Source organism: Delphinapterus leucas, chromosome 3 (assembly GCF_059928025.1).
Source record: "Delphinapterus leucas isolate spDelLeu-1000000601 "Yukka" chromosome 3, BTC_Dleu_Yukka2, whole genome shotgun sequence".
Taxonomy (NCBI): Eukaryota; Metazoa; Chordata; class Mammalia; order Artiodactyla; family Monodontidae; genus Delphinapterus; species Delphinapterus leucas.
This window is the reverse complement of record NC_143131.1, coordinates 146,580,541-146,600,827: the sequence shown is the minus strand read 5'-3', so window position 1 is coordinate 146,600,827 and position 20,287 is coordinate 146,580,541. Positions and strand designations below refer to the sequence as shown.

At 45.2% G+C, this 20,287-nt stretch overlaps 1 protein-coding gene across 1 annotated transcript in view; it reads left to right on the top strand.

Moving 5' to 3' along the window:
* The window catches only part of STK10 (serine/threonine kinase 10), a 120,741-nt gene that overhangs the window by 91,610 nt on the left and 8,844 nt on the right, over positions 1-20,287 (top strand). The window contains exons 13-17 of the mRNA XM_022595106.3: positions 12,192-12,284; positions 15,127-15,256; positions 17,190-17,314; positions 19,076-19,264; positions 19,860-19,985. Of these exons, the coding sequence (XP_022450814.1) occupies positions 12,192-12,284; positions 15,127-15,256; positions 17,190-17,314; positions 19,076-19,264; positions 19,860-19,985 (663 nt within the window). The remainder of the gene's footprint in view (positions 1-12,191; positions 12,285-15,126; positions 15,257-17,189; positions 17,315-19,075; positions 19,265-19,859; positions 19,986-20,287) is intronic.

Here is a 20,287-nt window from a genome sequence, read left to right as displayed (position 1 = left end):
TTGTTGTTGGCAGCATGCATTCTAGGAGGGTTTTCAAGCCTGTCAGTGAATTCTGAGGCAGTGCGTGGGATCTGGTACTTGGGCTTCTACTCAGATTCAGTTTTTAGGTTTTTCTTTTTCCCTGGGTGTTTTTCTTCAAAAAGTTTTCATGGAAAGAAAAAGCTTGACCTCTTTGCCCTTTTGGCTTCTGCCGTTTGCTAAGACTGTGACCCTGTCACTGTCCTCCCATGAGGCATTCTTGCTGCCAGGACTCTGGCTCGCTGACTGAACAGAGCTGCTGGCTTTAACCTGCTTCATGGTGGAGCCAGGCAAAGTGTAGGCGGCTTGTGCTTGCTTCCGGTTCCCAGAGCTAGCTGCAGGGGTTTTGTTACTTAATTAATCAGTATATATTTTTAGAGCTCCTACTGTTTGTCACCCCTGTATTAGGCAGTGATGAGCAAATCATACACAGCCCCTGTCCTCAGATTTGCCATTGTTGTAAGAGGCTGTCAATGTGGAAAGAGTTGCATGTTACATGGTTATAAGAAGTTTGAGAACATACTACATTTTTATCAGAGGGAGTAAAGGGGGAAGGTGGTCGTTTCCACTTGTAAAGAGAGAAGCAAGTTCTTTTAGGATGGCATCATAGGGAAGTGGTTGTGTGGACCTGGAGTCAGAGAAACCCGAGTTTGAATCCCGACTCTGAACTCAGGCAAGCTGCTGCAACTCACGGAGCCTCTGTCTCCTCTGTGAAAGCAGGTAATGACAGGGTCACTCATGAAGCTGTTCTGGATAGAGACTAAATGACAGAACCGGGCCCCTGGCACCTGGTAAGCACTTACTGCATGCTGGCCCTTTCGGTTATTCTTACCATTATCATTATTATCAGTTTCCAAAGTAAGGTCTAGAGATTCTTGCTGGTGGGGGCCGGTGAAGGGCTTTGCTTCATGGTACCCCCCCCCAGGTGTCCCACGATTCCATGTCCTGCCATTGCCTACTCCACAGTCCGAAGACCTTTGATCACAAAGGTCACCTGTGTGAGGGCTGCAGGCGAAGCCCAGCAGGGAGGCTTGGGTACGCCCTTGGATTGGTGGTTAGGATGCACCAGCAGGGGTGAAGGACAAAAGTGGGCATGAGTAGGACCCCCAGTTGAGCAGGCTCTGAAGTACCCACAGATGCATTAGCCAGCCCAGTGCTGCATCAGAGAAATCCACACGTGGATGCTGGAGAAGAAGACCATACACAGACCCACGTGGACGAGCAAGGAAGGGTTCACCCTGTCCATCTCCCTATGATCCACTGAATGTGAGAAAGCCAGTCATGGTGTGATCTCAGGCATAGAAAACATACAAAAATAACAGAGGGTAAAACTTGAGATGCCTCATGGGACCTCTTTCATGGTTACAGCAATTGTTACGAAATATCATGCTAATGACCTTCCAGCATTTAGGAGGTATGCATATAGGAAAAATCATTATTCGTAAGCTAGTTGAATGGGGACGTGTTTATTCTTCATTGTTGTTTCAAGTAATTAACTAAATCTAGTACTGTGTGTGTCTACATATAGAAATAGAATAAATGTGTAATTGTGTTCTATGAGAATGGAATTGATGGTCTGGTCCTCAGTCCCCATACACACAGTACACTTAACATCCACGAGAAACTCAGTGGACAATTGTAACTTACTTCTTAGATCATCTAAATTTGAAAACAAATTCAATCAGTCTTGAAGGAAATCTTTCCAGAACTCTTTGTTTTCCTGCCTTCCTAGGCAAAACTCATTAAACATAATTTAACTATTTCTTAAATAGTTTGGATCTCTATAACATCAGAGAGTTATATTCCTGGAAGGACCCTAGAAGTCTTAGTTAAAAGCCAGATCATTTTTTCTGATGAGAAAATGGGAAACAAGTCCAGGGACTGTTCCAAAGATGTGCAGTTGGACCAGAAAGCAGGATTTCTGACATGTAGTAGAAAGCCTCTCTTTATAGACCTCAGCCAGAGTGGCGCTGGTCCATCCCTGTCCTCAGGGGTTACGTATGAGCAGGTCCAGGTGTCCCTTTGCTAAGTAGCTCCATGTGACTCTACTCTGAATGTTCTTTTGCTTTCTCCCTCCGTTGTCAGTGGTATAAGACTTCTTACTGTTTTCAGTGCCTTTAGCAGAAACCTCCAAACCCTTTTCTAAATTGCTGTTTCTCATCTTCTGTCCTGGAAAACCACATCATCAAGCTTGAAAAGCACACTTCTAAGCTAGTGCATCCTTTCAATTGTATGATGCCTTGAATGGGGCTGTCAGAGGCGTTTTGACGAACACCTGACTGGTGCTGAATTATGGTTATGTACCATATTATCCAAGCGAGCCCTGGGAAATGGAAGGTGAAGTGGCACAAATGAGATTTTTGAGATATTTTATGAGGACTTCTAACACAGTGATTCTCAACCAGGGACTCTTTTGCTCACCAGGGGACATTTGGCAGTGTCTAGAAACATTTTTGCTGTCACAACTGGGGAGAGGGTGCTACGGCATCTAGTGGGTAGGGGCAGCGATGCTATTAACATCCTGCATGGTGCGTAGGACATCCCTCGCAACAAGGAATTATCTGCTTCCAAAGGCAGTAGGGCCAAGGTTGAGAAACCCTAATCCAAGGCCATTAAAGCTAAAGAACAAAGGAGCAGAATTCAGATTACAAACCTAAAACCATGAAAGAAAACACCCAAGAACTGGAAGAAGAGACAATAAAGAATAGCTGGTAGGATTCTGGGGTCAGATGGATAGTGTATGTTTAACTTTAGGAGAGGCCGCCAAACTTTCCCAAAAGAGTCTGTATTATTTTACATCTCCAAGACAACGTGTGAGAGTTCCAGTTGCTTCACATCGTCACCAGTACTTGGTATTTTCAGTTTTATTTTTTCTGTTTTAGCCATTCGGGTAGGAAGTGGTAGCTCATTGTGGCTTTATTTGCATTTCATTAATGACTAAAGTTGAGTATCTTTTCCTGTGTTTTTTTTTTGCTATCTACATATCTTTTTTGGTGAGGTACCTGTTTAAACCTATTACCCACTTATTTAACTGGGTGATTTTTTTTTTATTACTGAACTGTGGCAGTTATTTTTGCATTCTGAATACAAGCACTGCCCCCAGCCTGTGGCTTGTCTTTTGACTCTCCTAACGGTGTCTTGTATAGAATGGAAGCAGTTAATTTTGGTGAAGTCCAACTTATCATTTTTTTCTTAGGGATTGTGCTTCTAGCGGCTTATCTAAGAAATCTTTGCATAACACAAGGTCATATGGTTTAGATGTTTCATGCTTTTAGGTTTTATATTAAATGCATAATGTATGGGTGAGTTTCACTATTATTATCATTATTGTTTTGCCTGTGGATGTCCAGTTTTCTAGCACCATTTGTTGAAAAGACTGTGCTTTCTCCACTGACTTGCCTTTGCATCTTTGTGCAAAATCAATTGACTACACATATATGTGTCTATACCTGGACTCTCTGTGCTGTTCTATTGATCTGTCTTTTACCAGTTCTACAATGTCTTGATAAATACATTTTTGCAGTAAGTCTTGAAATCAGGTAGTGTGAGTCCTCCAACTTTGTTCCTTTTTTCAAAATTGTTTTGGCTATTCTAGTTTCTTTGCCTCTCCATATACACCATAGAATCAGCTTGTTGATTTCTGTAAAAATGTCTGCTGGGGTTTTTGATTGAGACTGAGTTGAATCCATGGATCAAGTCAGGGAGAAGGGAATCTGAACAATACTGAGCCTTCCTTTCCATGAACACAGTACATCTCTCCATTCATTTAGGTCTTCTTTGACATCTTTCCTTAGTGTTCTTTTTTAGTTTTCAGCATACAGATTCAGCATATATTTTGTTAGAATTATTCTTATCTCATATTTTTTTTGGTGCTGTTGTACAAGGTGCTATTTTTTAATGTCAATTCCTTTTTTTTTCATTTGTGAGTATACCAGCATTTATTTTTAATTAATTAATTTTTTAAACATCTTTATTAGAGTATAATTGCTTTACAATGTTGTTTTACTTTCTGCTGTACAACAAAGTGAATCAGCTGTATGTATACATATATCCCCATATCCCCTCCCTCTTGTGCCTGCCTCCCACCGTCTGTATCCCACCCCTCTAGGTGGTCACAAAGCACCAAGCTGATGTCCCTGTGCAAGGCAGCTGCTTCCCACTACCTATCTATTTTACATTTGTTTGTGTATATATGTCAGTGCTACTCTCTCACTTCATCCCAGCTTACCCTTCACCCTCCCTGTGTCCTCAAGTCCGTTCTCTACATCTGCATCTTTATTCCTGTCCTGCCCCTAGGTTCATCAGAACCATTTTTTTTTTTAGATTCCATATGTATGTGTTAGCATATGGTATTTGTTTTTCTCTTTCTGACTTACCTCACTCTGTATGACAGACTCTAGGTCCATCCACCTCACTACAAATAACTCAGTTTCGTTTCTTTTTATGGCTGAGTAATATTCCATTGTATATATGTGCCGCATCTTCTTTATCCATTCATCTATCGATGGACACTTAGGTTGCTTCCATGTCCTGACTATTGTAAATAGTGCTGCCGTGAACGTTGTGGTACATGACTCTTTTTGAATTATGGTTTTCTTGGTATATGCCCAGTAGTGGGATTGCTGGGTCATATGGTAGCTCTATTTTTACTTTTTTAAGGAACCTCCCTACTGTTCTCCATAGTGGCTGTATCAGTTTACATTCCCACCAACAGTGCAAGAGCGTTCCCTTTTCTCCACACCCTCTCCAGCATTTATTAGTAGATTTTTTTTTTTTTTTTTTTTTTTTGTGGTACGCGGGCCTCTCACCGTTGTGGCCTCTCCCGTTGCGGAGCACAGGCTCTGGACGCGCAGGCTCAGCGGCCATGGCTCACGGGCCCAGCCGCTCTGCGGCATGTGGGATCCTCCTGGACTCCCCTGCATCGGCAGGCGGACTGTCAACCACTGTGCCACCAGGGAAGCCCTGTTTTAGGTATTTTTTGATTTCCTCTTTGAATTCTTCAGTGATCTCTTGGTTATTTAGTAGCGTATTGTTTAGCCTCCATGTGTTTGTATTTTTTACAGTTTTTTTTCCTGTAATTGATATCTAGTCTCATAGTGTTGTGGTCAGAAAAGATACTTGATACAATTTCAATTTTCGTAAATTTACCAAGGCTTGATTTGTGACCCAAGATATGATCTGGCCTGGTGAATGTTCCATGAGCACTTGAGGAGAAAGTGTATTCTGTTGTTTTTGGATAGAATGTCCTATAAATATCAATTAAGTCCATCTTGTTCAATGTGTTATTTAAAGCTTGTTTTTCCTTATTTATTTTCATTTTGGATGATCTGTCCATTGGTTTAAGTGGGGTGTTAAAGTCCCCCACTATTATTGTGTTACTGTCGATTTCCCCTTTTGTGGCTGTTAGCATTTGCCTTATGTATTGAAGTGCTCCTATGTTGGGTGCATAAATATTTACAATTGTTATATCTTCTTGTTGGATTGATCCCTTGATCATTATGTACTGTCCTTCTTTGTCTCTTATAATAGTCTTTATTTTAAAGTCTATTTTGTCTGTTATGAGAATTGTTACTCCAGCTTTTTAAAAATTAATTAATTTATTTATTTTTGGCTGTGTTGGGTCTTCGTTTCTGTGCGAGGGCTTTCTCTAGTTGCAGCAAGTGGGGGCCACTCTTCATTGCGGTGTGCAGGCGTCTCACTATCGTGGCCTCTCTTGTTGTGGAGCGCAGGCTCCAGACGCGCAGGCTCAGTAGTTGTGGCTCACGGGCCCAGTTGCTCTGCGGCATGTGGGATCTTCCCAGACCAGGGCTTGAACCCTGCTTGAATCCCCTGCATTGGCAGGCAGATTCTCAACCACTGTGCCACCAGGGAAGCCCCTCAAACTTTCTTTTGATATTCATTGGTATGGAGTATCTTTTTCCATCCTCTCACTTTCAGTCTGTATTGTCCCAACGTCTGAAGTGGGTCTCTTGTAGACAGTGTATATATGGGTCTTGTTTTTGTATCCATTCAGCCAGTCTCTGTCGTTTGGTTGAAGCATTTAATCCATTTACATTTAAGGTAATTATCGATATGTATGTTCCTATTATCATTTTCTTAATTGTTTTGGGTTTGTTTTTGTAGGTCTCTTCCTTCTCTTGTGTTTCCTGCCTAGAGAAATTCCTTTAGCATTTGTTGTAAAGCTGGTTTGGTGGTGCTGAATTCTCTTAACTTTTGCTTGTCTGTAAAGGTTTTAATTTCTCCATCGAATCTGAATGAGATCCTTGCTGGGTAGAGTAATCTTGGTTGTAGGTTTTCCCCTTTCATCACTTTAAATATGCCCTGCCACTCCCTTCTGGCTTGCAGAGTTTCTGCTGAAAGATCAGCTGTTAACCTTATGGGGATTCCCTTGTATGTTAGTTGTTGCTTTTCCCTTGCTGCTTTTAATATTTTTTCTTTGTATTTAATTTTTGATAGTTTGATTAATATGTGTCTTGGTGTGTTTCTCGTTGGATTTATCCTGTATGGGACACTCTGTGCTCCCTGGACTTGATTGACTGTTTCCTTTCCCATGTTAGGGAAGTTTTCAACTATAATCTCTTCAAATATTTTCTCAGACACTTTCTTTTTCTCTTCTTCTTCTGGGACCCCTATAATTCGAATGTTGGTGCATTTAATGTTGTCCCAGAGGTCTCTGAGACTGTCCTCAATTCTTTTCATTCTTTTTTCTTTATTATGCTCTGCGGTAGTTATTTCCACTATTTTATCTTCCAGGTCACTTATCCTTTCTTCTGCCTCAGTTATTCTGCTATTGATTCCTTCTAGAGAATTTTAAATTTCATTTATTGTGTTGTTCATCATTGTTTGTTTGCTCTTTAGTTCTTTAGGTCCTTGTTAAATGTTTCTTGCATTTTCTCTATTCTAGTTCCAAGATTTTGGATCATCTTTACTGTCATTACTCTGAATTCTTTTTCAGGTAGACTGCGTATTTCCTCTTCATTTGTTTGGTCTGCTGGGTTTTTACCTTGCTCCTTCATCTGCTGCGTATTTCTCTGTCTTCTCATTTTGTCTAACTTACTGTATTTGGGGTCTCCTTTTCGCAGGCTGCAGTTTCATAGTTCCCATTGTTTTTGGTGTCTGCCCCCAGTGGGTAAGGTTGGTTCAGTAGCTTGTGTAGGCTTCCTGGTGGAGGGGACTGGTGCCTGTACTCTGGTGGATGAGGCTGGATCTTGTCTTCCTGGTGGGCAGGGCCGTATTCGGTGGTGTGTTTTGGGGTGTCTGTGAACTTAGTATGATTTTAGGCAGCCTCTCTGCTAATGGGTGGGGTTGTGTTCCTTTTTTGCTAGTTGTTTGACATGGGCTGTCCAGCACTGGAGCTTGCTGGCCGTTGGGTGGAGCTGGGTCTTAGCATTGAGATGGATATCTCTGGGAGAGCTCTTGTCAATTGATATTACATGGGGCCAGGAGGTCTCTGATGGTCCAATGTCCTGAACTCGTCTCTCCCACCTCAGAGGCTCAGGCCTGACACCAGGCCAGTGTACCAAGACCCTGACAGCCACACGGCTCAGAAGAAAGGGGAGAATAAAAGAAAGAAAAAATAATTTTTTTAATAAAAAAATTAAAAATAATTAAAATTAAAAAATAATCAAAATTTAAAAATTAAAAAGTAGTAAAAAAAAAAAAAGAAAGAGAGCAACCAAACCAATAAACAAATCCAGCAATGATAACAAGCGCTAAAAAGTATACTAAGATAAACATAAAAATCTGAAACAAGTCAGTTGCAGACAGGAAACCCCAAGTCTACAGTTGCTCCCAAAGTCCACCTCCTCAATTTGGGATGATTCCTTGTCTATCCAGGTATTCCACAGATGCAGGTACATCTAGTTATTGTGGGGATTTAATCCGCTGCTCCTGAGGCTGCTGGGAGAGATTTCCCTTTCTCTTCTTTGTTTGCACAGCTCCTGGGGTTCAGCTTTGGGTTTGGCCCCACCCCTGCGTGTGGGTTGCCCTCAGGCTTCTGTTCCTGCTCAGACAGGATGGGGTTAAAGCAACGGCTCATTAGGGGGCTCTGGCTCACTCATGCCGGTGGGGTGGGGGAGGAGGAAGGGGTACAGTAGTTATAATTGGAATGCCGGGCGAGCCTTTGGCGGCAGAGGCTGGCGTGGTGTTGCAACAGCCTGAGGCGTGCCGTGTGTTCTCCCGGGGAAGTTGTCCTTGGATCACGGGACCCTGGCAGTGGCGGGCTGCACAGGCTTGCGGGGGGTGGGGGTTGGGCATGTGGATAGTGACCTGTGCTTGCACCCAGGATTCTTGGTGGCTGCAGCAGCAGCCTTAGCATTTCACACCTGTCTCTGGTGTCCAAGCTGATAGTTGCGGCTCGCACCCGTCTCTGGAGCTCGTTTAGTCATTGCTTTGCCTTCTGTGGGCAGACGGGGAAGGAATCCCCTCTCCTCGTGCACCCCGAAACAATGGTCTTTTGCCTCTTAGGCAGGTCCAGAGTTTTTCCTGGACTCCGTCCCGGCTAGCTGTGGTGCACTAGCCCCCTTCAGGCTGTGTTCATGCAGCCAACCCCAGTCCTCTTCCTGGGACCAGACCACCGAAGCCTGAGCCTCAGCTCCCAGCCCCCACCTGCCCCAGTGGGTGAGCAGACAAGCCTCTCAGGCTGGTGAGTGCTGGTCGGCACTGATCCTTTGTGCGGGAATCTCTCCACTTTGCCCTCTGCACCCCTGTTGCTGTGCTCTCCTCCGTGGCTCCAAAGCTTACCCCCCACCCCCACCCCACCCCGTCTCCGCCCGTGAAGGGGCTTCCTAGTGTGTGGAAACTTTTCCTCCTTCACAGCTCCCTCCCAGGGGTGCAGGTCCTGTCCCTATTCTTTTGTCTCTATTTTTTCTTTTTTCTTTTGCCCTACCCAGGTATGTAGGGATTTTCTTGCCTTTTGGGAAGTCTGAGGTCTTCTGCCAGCCTTCGGTAGGTGTTCTGTAGGGGTTGTTCCACACGTAGATGTATTTTTGATGTGTTTGTGGGGAGGAAGGTGATCTCCATGTCTTCCTCCTCAGCCATCTTGAAGGTCCCCCTTAATGTCAATTTCTAATGTCAGTGCTAGAGTATAGAAAATAGTGGTATATTGATCTTGTATACTGACCTCACTAAACTCACTTACCAGTTCTAGTACTTTTTAAAATATAGATTTCTTGGGATTTTCTACATAGACAGTAATGTCTGCAAACAGAGTTTTATTTCTTCCTATATGCTTTTTGTTTCTTTTTCTTGCTTTATTATGCTGGCAAGGACCTCTAGTGGGATGTTGAATAGGAATAGTAGAGTGGACATCCTTGCCTTGTTTCCAGTCTTAAGGGGAAAACATTTAGTATTTCATAGTTAAGTATGATGTTAGCATTAGGTTTTTTTGTAGATGCCCTTTCAGATTAAGGAAGTTCCCTTCTATTCCTAGTTTGCTAATAGATTTTGTCATGAATGGATGTTGCATTTTGTCAGATGTTTTTCCTATATCAATTGATGTGATCATATAGTTTTTCTTCTTTAGTCTATTGATATTGTGAATTACATGGCTTTGTTTTCAAATATTGAATGAGCTTTACATTCCTGGGATAAAGCCCACTTGGTCATTATGTAGTTTACTTTTTATATATTACTAGATTGAATTTGCTAATATATATTTTTTGAGTATAATTGCTTTACAATGGTGTGTTAGTTTCTGCTTTATAACAAAGTGAATCAGTTATACATATACATATGTTCCCATACCTCTTCCCTCTTGTGTCTCCCTCCCTCCCATCCTCCCTATTCCACCCCTCCAGGCGGTCACAAAGCACCAAGCTGATCTTTCTGTGCTATGTGGCTGTTTCCCACTAGCTATCTACCTTACGTTTGGTAGTGTATATATATCCATGCGTCTCTCTCGCCCTGTCACAGCCCACCCTTCCCCCTCCCCATGTCCTCAAGTCCGTTCTCCAGTAGGTCTGTGTCTTTATTCCTGTCTTACCCCTAAGTTCTTCATGACATTTTTTCCCCTTAAATTCCATATGTATGTGTTAGCATACAGTATTTGTCTTTCTCTTTCTGACTTACTTCACTCTGTATGACAGACTTTAGGTCTATCCAACTCATTACAAATAGCTCAATTTTGTTTCTTTTTATGGCCGAGTAATATTCCATTGTATATATGGGCCACATCTTCTTTATCCATTCATCCGATGATGGACACTCAGGTTGTTTCCATCTCTGGGCTATTGTAAATAGAGCTGCAATGAACATTTTGGTACATGACTCTTTTTGAATTTTGGTTTTCTCAGGGTATATGCCCAGTAGTGGGATTGCTGGGTCATATGGTAGTTCTATTTGTAGTTTTTTAAGGAACCTCCATACTGTTCTTCATAGTGGCTGTACCAATTCACATTCCCACCAGCAGGAATTTGCTAATATTTTGATGAGGACTTTTGAGTCTATTTATGAAAAGGGTTTGGTCAGTGGTTTTAATGTCACTCTGGTTTTAGTCATCTATTTCTTCTTGAATGAGCTTTGGTAGTTTCTTTCAAGGAATTTGTCTATTTCACCTAAGTGGCTGAATTTACTGACCTAAAGCTGTTCATAGGATTCCTTTAGTATCCTTTCTAATGACTGTAGGATCTGTAGTGATGTCTCTTTCACCCTTCATACTGGTAATTTGTGTTGTAGTATCCTCTTCCTCTCCCTCCTCCTTTTTCTTCTCCACTTCTTCCATCTTCTCTGTCAATAATCTGACTAAAGGTTTATTAATTTTATTGACTTCTGCCTGATTCTTTAGCCAGAAACACAATGTTTCTTACAGTTTTAGCCACTGCATCACTGTCTAGGACAGGGGCAAAGCCAGGAGAGCAAAAGGAAAAAAAAAAAAAGTCCCAGGACACTCACCCCCGGTACCAGCCCCTTCTATACGTTTTGACTCCCTTTCATAGCCGCCTGATTTTGTTTACTTTCCAGAGTCCTCAGGTAGTTGCCTTTTGTATTTTATCCAGAGTTTTCCACTGTAACCAGCAGGAATGAGAGGCTGCGCTGGCGCACCTCACCACGCCAGAAGCAGAACTCTCCTGGAATGCTCTTTTTTGATCATGGACAGTATGGAAAAATCCTTCACTACCTGCTCCTAAGAGCCCTGTCAGTGAGTGCATGTTTTGGGGTGTCAGGTAACTGTGAAGGTATGGGTTACCCAGAGAAAACTGAGGAACTGTAGCTTGCTTAGAGTGAAGTGTCATGAATCTCTTCTTCTTCTGTTATAAAAAACAGAAAGCCAGTTCCAGCTGGCCTGAGAATATTATTAGTTCACCATCTGCCCACCCACCTGGCATCTTTTGGAGTCTCAAAGACATCAAACCAAGAACTCCCGTCTCTGACCAGGAGGGCAGAAGTGTCACCAGGCATCCTTCATCTCGTAACATTGCTTCCATGCATTGATTCTGTCTCAGGCAGACCCCTCCAGGGTGGTCCACCATGGCCTACATCCTCCCAGCTCAGCAACCCCAAAGGACAGAGAGCGGCTTCCCCCAGTAATTCCAGCACCCACCCTGAAGCTCTCACTAGCCCAGCGAAGATCACACGCTCATCTCTGAACCAGTCCCAGATGCCAGAGCATGGAATATGCTGATTGACAGCTTGGATCATATGCCCAGCCTAGAGTCAGTTGGGGCTGGGGGCATCAGCCATACCTGAACCTCAGAGACTGAGCAGGGGCTACCTAATGCATGCATTCTCACCCCCAACGAGTTAAAAACGTCTTAGATATTATAATGGTCTAACAGACTGACAGTGTATCTGTGGGATTAAAATTTCATGGTGTTGGTTAATTAGGGAAAAAATGTGTAAAAGGGCTTCTGAGGGGGCAACAATTTAAGAAGAGGTTGAGAAACACTGTCCTAAAAGAAACTGAGGTGCTGTCATCAGAAGAAGGGGGATGGATACCAAACAGCAAAAACAGCATCTGTCTGCTCTGAAGGAGTCTGGAAACTGGAGCCAGCAGCAGACAGGTGGCCAGTAGGTGCCATCTGTCAGCAGAGTGGAGAGCAGAGTCGGGGCTAGTGCCTAGAAAGCTGAGCCTCATCTTCAGTCTCCCTGGCCCAGGAGTTCTGGGGTTGAAGGCTTATTCAATATGAAGTGTGGAGGTACCCTGACCTAGCCATTCTCTGCTGTCTCTGGTGCAGGTGAAGAATGAGGTGGAGAAGCTCCCCAGGCAGCAGCGGAAGGAGAGCATGAAGCAGAAGATGGAGGAGCATGCGCAGAAGAAGCAGCTTCTCGTGAGTCCTTGCCCCTCAGTTGGGGAGTAGAGGGGTTGGGGAGTCTCAGGTTTGAGTCCCTGAATGGTGACCAGAGCTCTTCTCTGTCTGTGCCCATGCCCTGCCCTTTGGATACTCACCTATCTCTCATTCTGAATAAATCAGACCATCCAGATTATCCTCATTTTGAATAAATCACACCATCCGGATTAATCCTCCCTGTTATCATCTCCCCCATGCAGCCTTCCTTGATTGCCCTTGCTCCAGCTGGAAGTGAGCTCTCCCATCTCTAGGAGATACCACAGACCTTTACATCCACCTCTCCCAAAGCCTTTAGCGCTTCCTGCCTTGTTTTAGAGCTGTTTGTACATCACATCTCCTTGACCAACCCAGTACATCCCTCTGCCCACTTGGCATCTTTTGGAGCCTCAAAGACACCAAACCCAGATCTCCCAGACCTGGTCCTGTTCTCGGTTTCTGAGGGGACACCGTCCTCCACTGTGATGTCAGGCCAGAAGCCTTGTCATTCCTGACACCCCTTTTCCCTGCAATCCTTCATCACCTCTTGAAGCTTGAGTTTTGTTTTTTTTTTAATCTCCAAACTCTCTCTGGATCCATCAACTTGTCAACATCTCTGTGACTCCCTAGCCATTCTTGTCTTTTGCCTGGACTACTGCAGTAGCCTCCCAGCTAGTTTCCCTCCAGTTCTTGCAGTTCTTTCTCTCATACCAGTTGTTGTGATCAATACGAATTCCAGATCTGATCATGGCACCCTTCCCCAACAGCCCTGGGCCTTTAAAACCTTCAGTGGCTCCCACTTTGTCCATAAGATCAGATCAGCCTTCTCACATGCTTTCAAGGCCCTATAGGTCTTGTTCTTGTCAGCCTCTCCCAGCTACACTCAGTCCCCTCTACCCCAGCCTCAGTAGCCTTTTCACTTCATGTTCTCATTTTGTCCCACTTCCTCTGCCCCCAAATGCAAAGAAAATTAGAGTCTACAATTACAATTGTTTTGTATGTTCTCTGGTTTAGCATTCATGGCTTACCAGGATAGGTGCTGTTTGGTTTCCCCTTTACAGAGGAAGAAGCTAAGGCTCAGAGAGGTGACACTGCACAGTTAACAGTGGGGTCCAAGGCCTCAAGCTGAGTCTGACTCCAGGACACCATCATACTTTCCTCCAACCTCTCCCTTGACAGGTTGATTAGAAAAAGCATGCAGGGCTAGGGAGGGTGGGGAGACAGGCCCTAGTCCCCACAGAGGGAGAGAAGACTGGCCCTTTTAGGAGGCCACTGTGGCAGTTGCATCAAGAGCTTCAAAAATGTACACATCCTTTGGCCTAGATTTTCTGCTTCTAGGACTAATCTTGAAGATGAATCATCACAGAGGTTCAAGGACATTTAGCTACCAGAATGTGAAGAGCAGCAGTATCTAAAATAAAGAAAACCTATAAACAACCTATTGTATATTGGGTAGATAAGTTGGGTATAGCTGGCTCTACCATGAAATATTTTCAGCCATTACAACTTATTTTTGATAGGAGATTACATTATGACATGGAAAGGTCTTTTTAATAATTTTTAAAAGTTGTGGTAAAATAGACATAACATAAAATTTGGTATCTTACCCATTTTTAAGTGTGCAGTTCAGTGATATTAAGTACATCCACGTCGTGGTGAGTACCATCACCATGATCCATCTCCAGAACTCTTCATCTTGCAAAACAGAAACTCTGTACCCATTAAGCAGTAATTCCCCATGACACCCTGCCTCCAGTCCCTGGCAACCACCATTCTACTTTCCGTCTCTACAAATTTGACCTCATATAAGTGGAATCATACAGTATTTGTCCTTTTGTGTCTGGTTTATTTCACTTACCTTGTCCTCAAGATTCATTCGTGTTGTAGCATATATAAGAATTTCCTTCCTTTTAAAGGCTGAACAATATTTCATTGTATGTATATACCACGTTGTGTTTATGCATTCATCTGTTTATGGACACTTGAGTTGTTTCCGATCCCTTGGCTGTTGTGAATAATGCTGCCGTGAATAAGGGAGTACAAATATTTCTTCAAGTCTTTTAAAATAATCTTTGTGAAACAACAACAGATGTAAATACATTTATACAGACACACCAAAACCAGCTGCTAGCATTGAGTGATAAGATTAGTGCGAATTTTTAGTTTCTTAAGATGTTTCCTAAAATTTTTATTAAAAAAATATTTTTTTATTGAAGTATAGTTGATTTACAATGCGTTAGTTTCAGGTGTACAGTGCAGTGATTTAGTGATATATATAAATACGTATATGTGTATATATATATATATATTCTTTTTCAGATTCTTTTCCCTTATAGGTTTTTTTGTTTGTTTGTTTTTGGGTTTTTTGTGGCTGTGCCCCACGTGCAGCTTGCGGGATCTTAGTTCCCTGACCACGGATCGAACCTGGGCCCTCAGCAGTGAAAGCTCCAAGTCCTAACCGCTGGACCACCAGGGAACTCCCCCTTATAGGTTATTACGAAATATTGAGTATAGTTCCCTGTGCTATACAGTAGGTCCTTGTTGGTTATCTACTTCACATATAGTAGCTAAAATTTTTTAATTTAAATTTCAGTTCTTTACTCTTTATTAAGGAAAGTTTAAAACGTAGGCAGAAAGGGGTATAACAGTATAATGAATCCCCATATACCCATCACCTGATCTCAGTAATTATTAATTCCTGCCCACTCACTGCCCCACTCTACTGTATTATTTTGAATCAAATCCCAGACATCGTATCATGTCACCTGTTAATATCTCATTATGTATCTCTAAAAAAAATAACCACAGTGCCATGAACACGCCTAAAATTTTAAATACTTAATAGGACCGGGACTTCCTCGCCAAGCAGAAGGAGGACCTGGAGTTGGCGATGAAGAGGATCACGGCCGACAACAGGCGGGAGATCTGCGGCAAGGAGCGCGAGTGCCTCACTAGGAAGCAGGAGCTCCTTCGAGGTGGGTGCCCGAGAGCGGGGCGCGCCTGTTGGCCCAGACTCTCCATGAATGTACATGCCAGCCTCAGGCAAGGAAGAACTGCTAGGTCTTCTCCACCCTAAGACCAAACATCAGCCTTTATGGTGAAGCATGAGGAAAATCCCCACTGAAGTCAGGACTGAGGCAGAGATACCAGTTAGCAACAACACTGACACTACTGTGGATGTCGAGGAAAGGAAAAAAAAAAAAAAGGAAGCCACATAGAGTGGGTGGAAATTGCACGTGAGTGAGCTGGGTTAACGGGGGTCGGGGGGCAGTACTGAGAGCCGCTCCTAGCAGCCAGCACGTAGTGAGCGACTCCTCTGCCTAGCCACGTGCCTCAATCTTACACCTTAGTCACCCTGCATCCTATCCGTAACCCTGCACGGCAGGCCCTACTGTCCTCCCCATCTTTATAGATGAGGAAGTTGATGTTTGGAGAGTGACTCTTCTTTGGCCTGGGTTGCACAGTTAATGAGTGGTAGAGTGGGCCTTGGATGCAGACCTTATCTTGAAGCCAAGCTCTTAACTACCCTTGCGTGGTGGTGCTTTGGCAGGTTTGCATGCTGGTGAGTCCTTCCCAGCATTAGACTGTCCGGGGACAACAGTGTGAGCCACCACCCAGAAGGAGGAGGGCAGGGGAGACCCTGGGGAAGAAGGGGATCAGAGAGGGGGCTTATGTATCTGGATGATGTCACTCAGCTGAGGAAGCTCTGGGGTAGAGAGCTCTGGAGGGTGCAGGGCTTGGGGTCTGTATATAGCCCCCAGGCTATCTAATTTATGGCTAGCAGATGTTGGGTACAACTTTATGGGGTATGCAAAGCAAGCAGGCTCCAAATGGCTGGAAGTCTGTTGTTTGAACTGCATTTAAAACAACTGGATGGGTGAAAATTAGAGTTTGGTGCCTGTGGGCTTGGGAGCTAATGGTCCCTGTCCGTTGTAAAGATGTAAACATAGGACTAATATACGAGTGCTGTCTCTGGCTCATTACTATAACAGGGGCCACAGCCAGGACTCTGATGGCCAGGGCAGTTAAAACAGTATAAACCACTCAGTACTTGATGTGGGCCAAGAAAAATGGGGTCCTTGGTATTCCGACATTCTGAATAGAGCCACGGATGTTTCAGAAAAGCCCTTGTTTCCTTATCTTATCATGTGATGGTCTGTAAGAACCATCCTACCTGTGGGACTGGGTTCTGATTTTGGTTTAGAAGCCAAATCACTGTTTTGATGTCCTGTGGATAGATGCTGGCTTTCATGGAACCGGAGTGCAGTGAAATAAACAACTTCGCAGTAGGCTGAGCGTGACCAGCTGTATCTTGCAGGGCGTGAGGTTCTCCGTCTGACACCAGCTCCCTACCCTGTCCTGAGCACAGGGGTCGGTTAATAGACTTCCAGTGATAAAATGCCAGATAACTGTTTCAATAATGCATATATGGGACATGAAGGGTCTCACCTATTTTTCAAAGGAGGAAATAGTGACAAGAGGCTGTCTTCTTCATGGGGTTTCCACGTGAGCCCTTCCTATTTGCCCATTAGGAAAGCAGAGGTGCAATGTAGATTGAACATAAAAGTATCTTCCAAGGACATTTTCCCTCCGTGGTGTGGTTGTGCCCATTTGGCAGAGATGGAAGGTGAGGCCTGGAGAGGATTTCGTGTTCATCTCAAATCCCAGTGATGCAGCTGGGTTTTAGCCTCTGGTTTCTCTGGCTCCTGACTCCAAACACTTCCTGCTCTACCATGCTGCTGGGTGCTGTCATCCCTGGAAGTTTCTAGGAGTTGGCTCAGCCCACATAGTCTAAGGACGTGGCACAGTTATCAGCCAGTGTGAGGAGACCTGGCTCGGGGCAGTGGAGGGGAGGGCCTGGTGGGGCTCTGGCCATCTGCACCTCACCGGGTGACATGTCCTCCACAGACCGGGAGGCGGCGCTGTGGGAGATGGAGGAGCATCACCTGCAGGAGAGGCACCAGCTGGTGAAGCAGCAGCTCAAAGACCAGTACTTCCTCCAGCGGCACGAGCTGGTGCGCAAGCATGAGAAGGTGAGGCTCCTAGTCAGCTTGGGTTCGGGGGCTGCCACTGGGAGACCTGGGAGAGCCGCGAGGCTGCCCCTCAGTGGGGCATCACTTGCTCCTGAGAGCAGCCAAGTCGGCCACAGTGAGGCTTGAGAGCTTCTCGGGCGATGTCCTGCCTCAGATCCAGGGGCTAGGAATTGGGGAAACTGGCAGGGAAGCAGATGGCCCAAGCAGCTCCCTCGCTGACCCTGACACCTGATGTACGTGTCTCTCGCTTTTTCCCTTTTTTTGTCCTGCCTTTCTTTCCATTTTCATTTTATATCTCTTTCCCATGCATTCCCTCAGAATACTTTTTTAATTGGAGTATAGTTGCTTTACAGTGTTGTGCTAATTTCTGCAGTACAGCAAAGTGACTGTTACGTGCGTACATACATTTTTTAAAATATTCTTTTCCATTATGGTTTATCCCAGGAGATTGGACACAGTTCCCTGTGCTGTACAGTAGGACGTTGATGTTTATCCATTCTAAACGTAATAGTTTGTATCTACTAATCCCAAACCCCCAGTTCATCCCTCTCCCTCCCCACCTGGCCTTGGCAACCACAAGTCTACTCTCTCTGTCTGTGAGCCTGTTTCTGTTTTGTAGATAGGTTCATTTGTGCCATATTTTAGTTTCCACATATAAGTGATATCATTTGGTATTTGTCTTTCTGACTTATTTCACTTTGTATGACCATCTGTAGTTGCATCCATGTTGCTGCAAAAGGCATTATTTTGTTCTTTATGGCTGAGTAGTATTCCATTGTGTATATTACCACATCTTCTTTATCCATTCATCCGTTTATAGACATTTAGGTTGTGTCCATGTCTTGGCTATTGTGAATAGTGCTGCTATGATCATAGGGGTGCATGTATCTTTTTGAATTATAGTTTTGGCCGGGTATATGCCCAGGAGTGGGATTGCTGGATCATATGGTAACTCTATTTTTAGTTTTCTGAGGAACCTCCCATACTGTTTTCCGTAGTGGCTGCACCAACTTACATTCCCACCAACAGTGTAGGAGGGCTCCCCTTTCTCCACACCCTCACCAGCATTTGTTTTGTGTAGACTTTTTAACGATGGCCATTCCGACCAATGTGAGGTGGTACCTCATTGTAGTTTTGATTTGCATTTCTCTAATAATTAGTGATGTTGAGCATCTTTTCATGTGCCTACTGGCCATCTGTATGTCTTCTTTGGATAAATGTCTATTTTTTTTTTTTTTTTGCGGTATGTGGGCCTCTAACTGTTGTGGCCTCGCCGGTTGTGGAGCACAGGCTCCGGACGCACAGGCTCAGCGGCCATGGCTCATGAGCCCAGCCGCTCTGCGGCACGTGGGATCCTCCCGGACTGGGGCACGAACCCGTGTCCCCTGCATCGGCAGGCGGACTCTCAACCACTGCGCCACCAGGGAAGCCCTGGATAAATGTCTATTAAGGTCTTCTGCCCATTTTTCGATTGGGTTGCTTGTTTTTTTTTTGTTAAGTCGTATGAGCTGTTTGTATATTTTGGAGATTAAGAAGGCATTTAGAAGGTAAGAAAGTAAGGTTATTAACGGTCATCTTTACAGTGAGAGCAGAAGATGATATTTAAGAGTAGTAGTAAAATGACACGAGCCTTGCTCTGCTGAGCATTCTGGACCACGCAGGTCCTGGGCTCCTGAGTTGCGTGTGGCAGCCTTGGCATCTGACCACACCCACGTGCGTGGAACGCAGCTGACCTTGGCCCCGGCTGGGTGTCCCCCTCAGGAGTGCGAGCAGATGCAGCGCTACAACCAGCGCATGATGGAGCAGCTGAAGGTGCGGCAGCAGCAGGAAAAGGCGCGGCTGCCCAAGATTCAGAGGAGCGAGGGCAAGACACGCATGGCCATGTACAAGAAGAGCCTCCACATCAACGGGGCGGGCAGTGCCGCTGAGCAGCGCGAGAAGATCAAGCAGGTGGGGGGCCGGGGGTATCCTGGAGTGGGGCCAGATCCAGGTTTGTTGCGGCCTGAATCTTATATGGTTGGGGGGTGGGGTATAGAATATAAGACGCAGCACGGGGTCTTGGAAGGAGGAATGGAATGGAAGCCAGAAGTAACAGCCCGGAAGCCTAAAAGCCTCACGTTGACTCCTCCTCTGGTGGACAGGGGAGGAGGCTTGGCCTTGCTTTCTCACGCGCGTTCCCTGTCACACTCAGAGTGTCTATCCTGCAGCTGCTTCTGCTGCTAAACTCCTTCCTCTCCTCTACGGAGACCCCACTCACAAGTCACCCATGTGGCTCCGGGACAGAGTCGGTGGCCGTGGGCTCCTGTGATTCCTGCTTACTACATACGCTGTCCTAGCATGTCTCAGTGTCCTCGCCAATCTGGGGGCTCCTGGGTCTCAGCTCAGGGGGGAGGACTTCAGGCGGGGGGCACAGCCTGAGTGGTGCAGGGCAGTGTGGCTCTGTACCAACCAGCCCCTCAGATGGGGTCTCCCCGGGACAGGGCTGAGCTGGGCCCCCAGCCAGGCCCGTGGCCCGCTGAGGCGCCTCACCTGTTCTCTGTTGCAGTTCTCCCAGCAGGAGGAGAAGAGGCAGAAGTCAGAGCGGCTGCAGCAGCAGCAAAAACATGAGAGCCAGACGCGGGACATGGCGGCACAGTGCGAGAGCAACATGGGCGAGCTGCAGCAGCTGCAGGTACTGCCCTTCTGCCCCGCCCCCGAGGCAGTCAGCTCCCTGGGGGCCCCAAGACCCTACAAACGGGGGAAGGAGTCTGAAGCTCAGGGTGGAACGGTTTCCATCCTGCCGCTCTGTGTGATGTTGGCCAAATCACATCACCCTCCCAGGCCACAGTTTCCACATTCGTAAAATAGGCAGGGGGTAAGGATGATAATTCCTGTTTTGCGGAACTGGAGTGAGGCTTTGTAAATGAGATGACAGAGCTGAGCTGAACGTGCCATGCCCGGGGCCTGGCAGTGGGCATGCTGCTGGATTTCTCG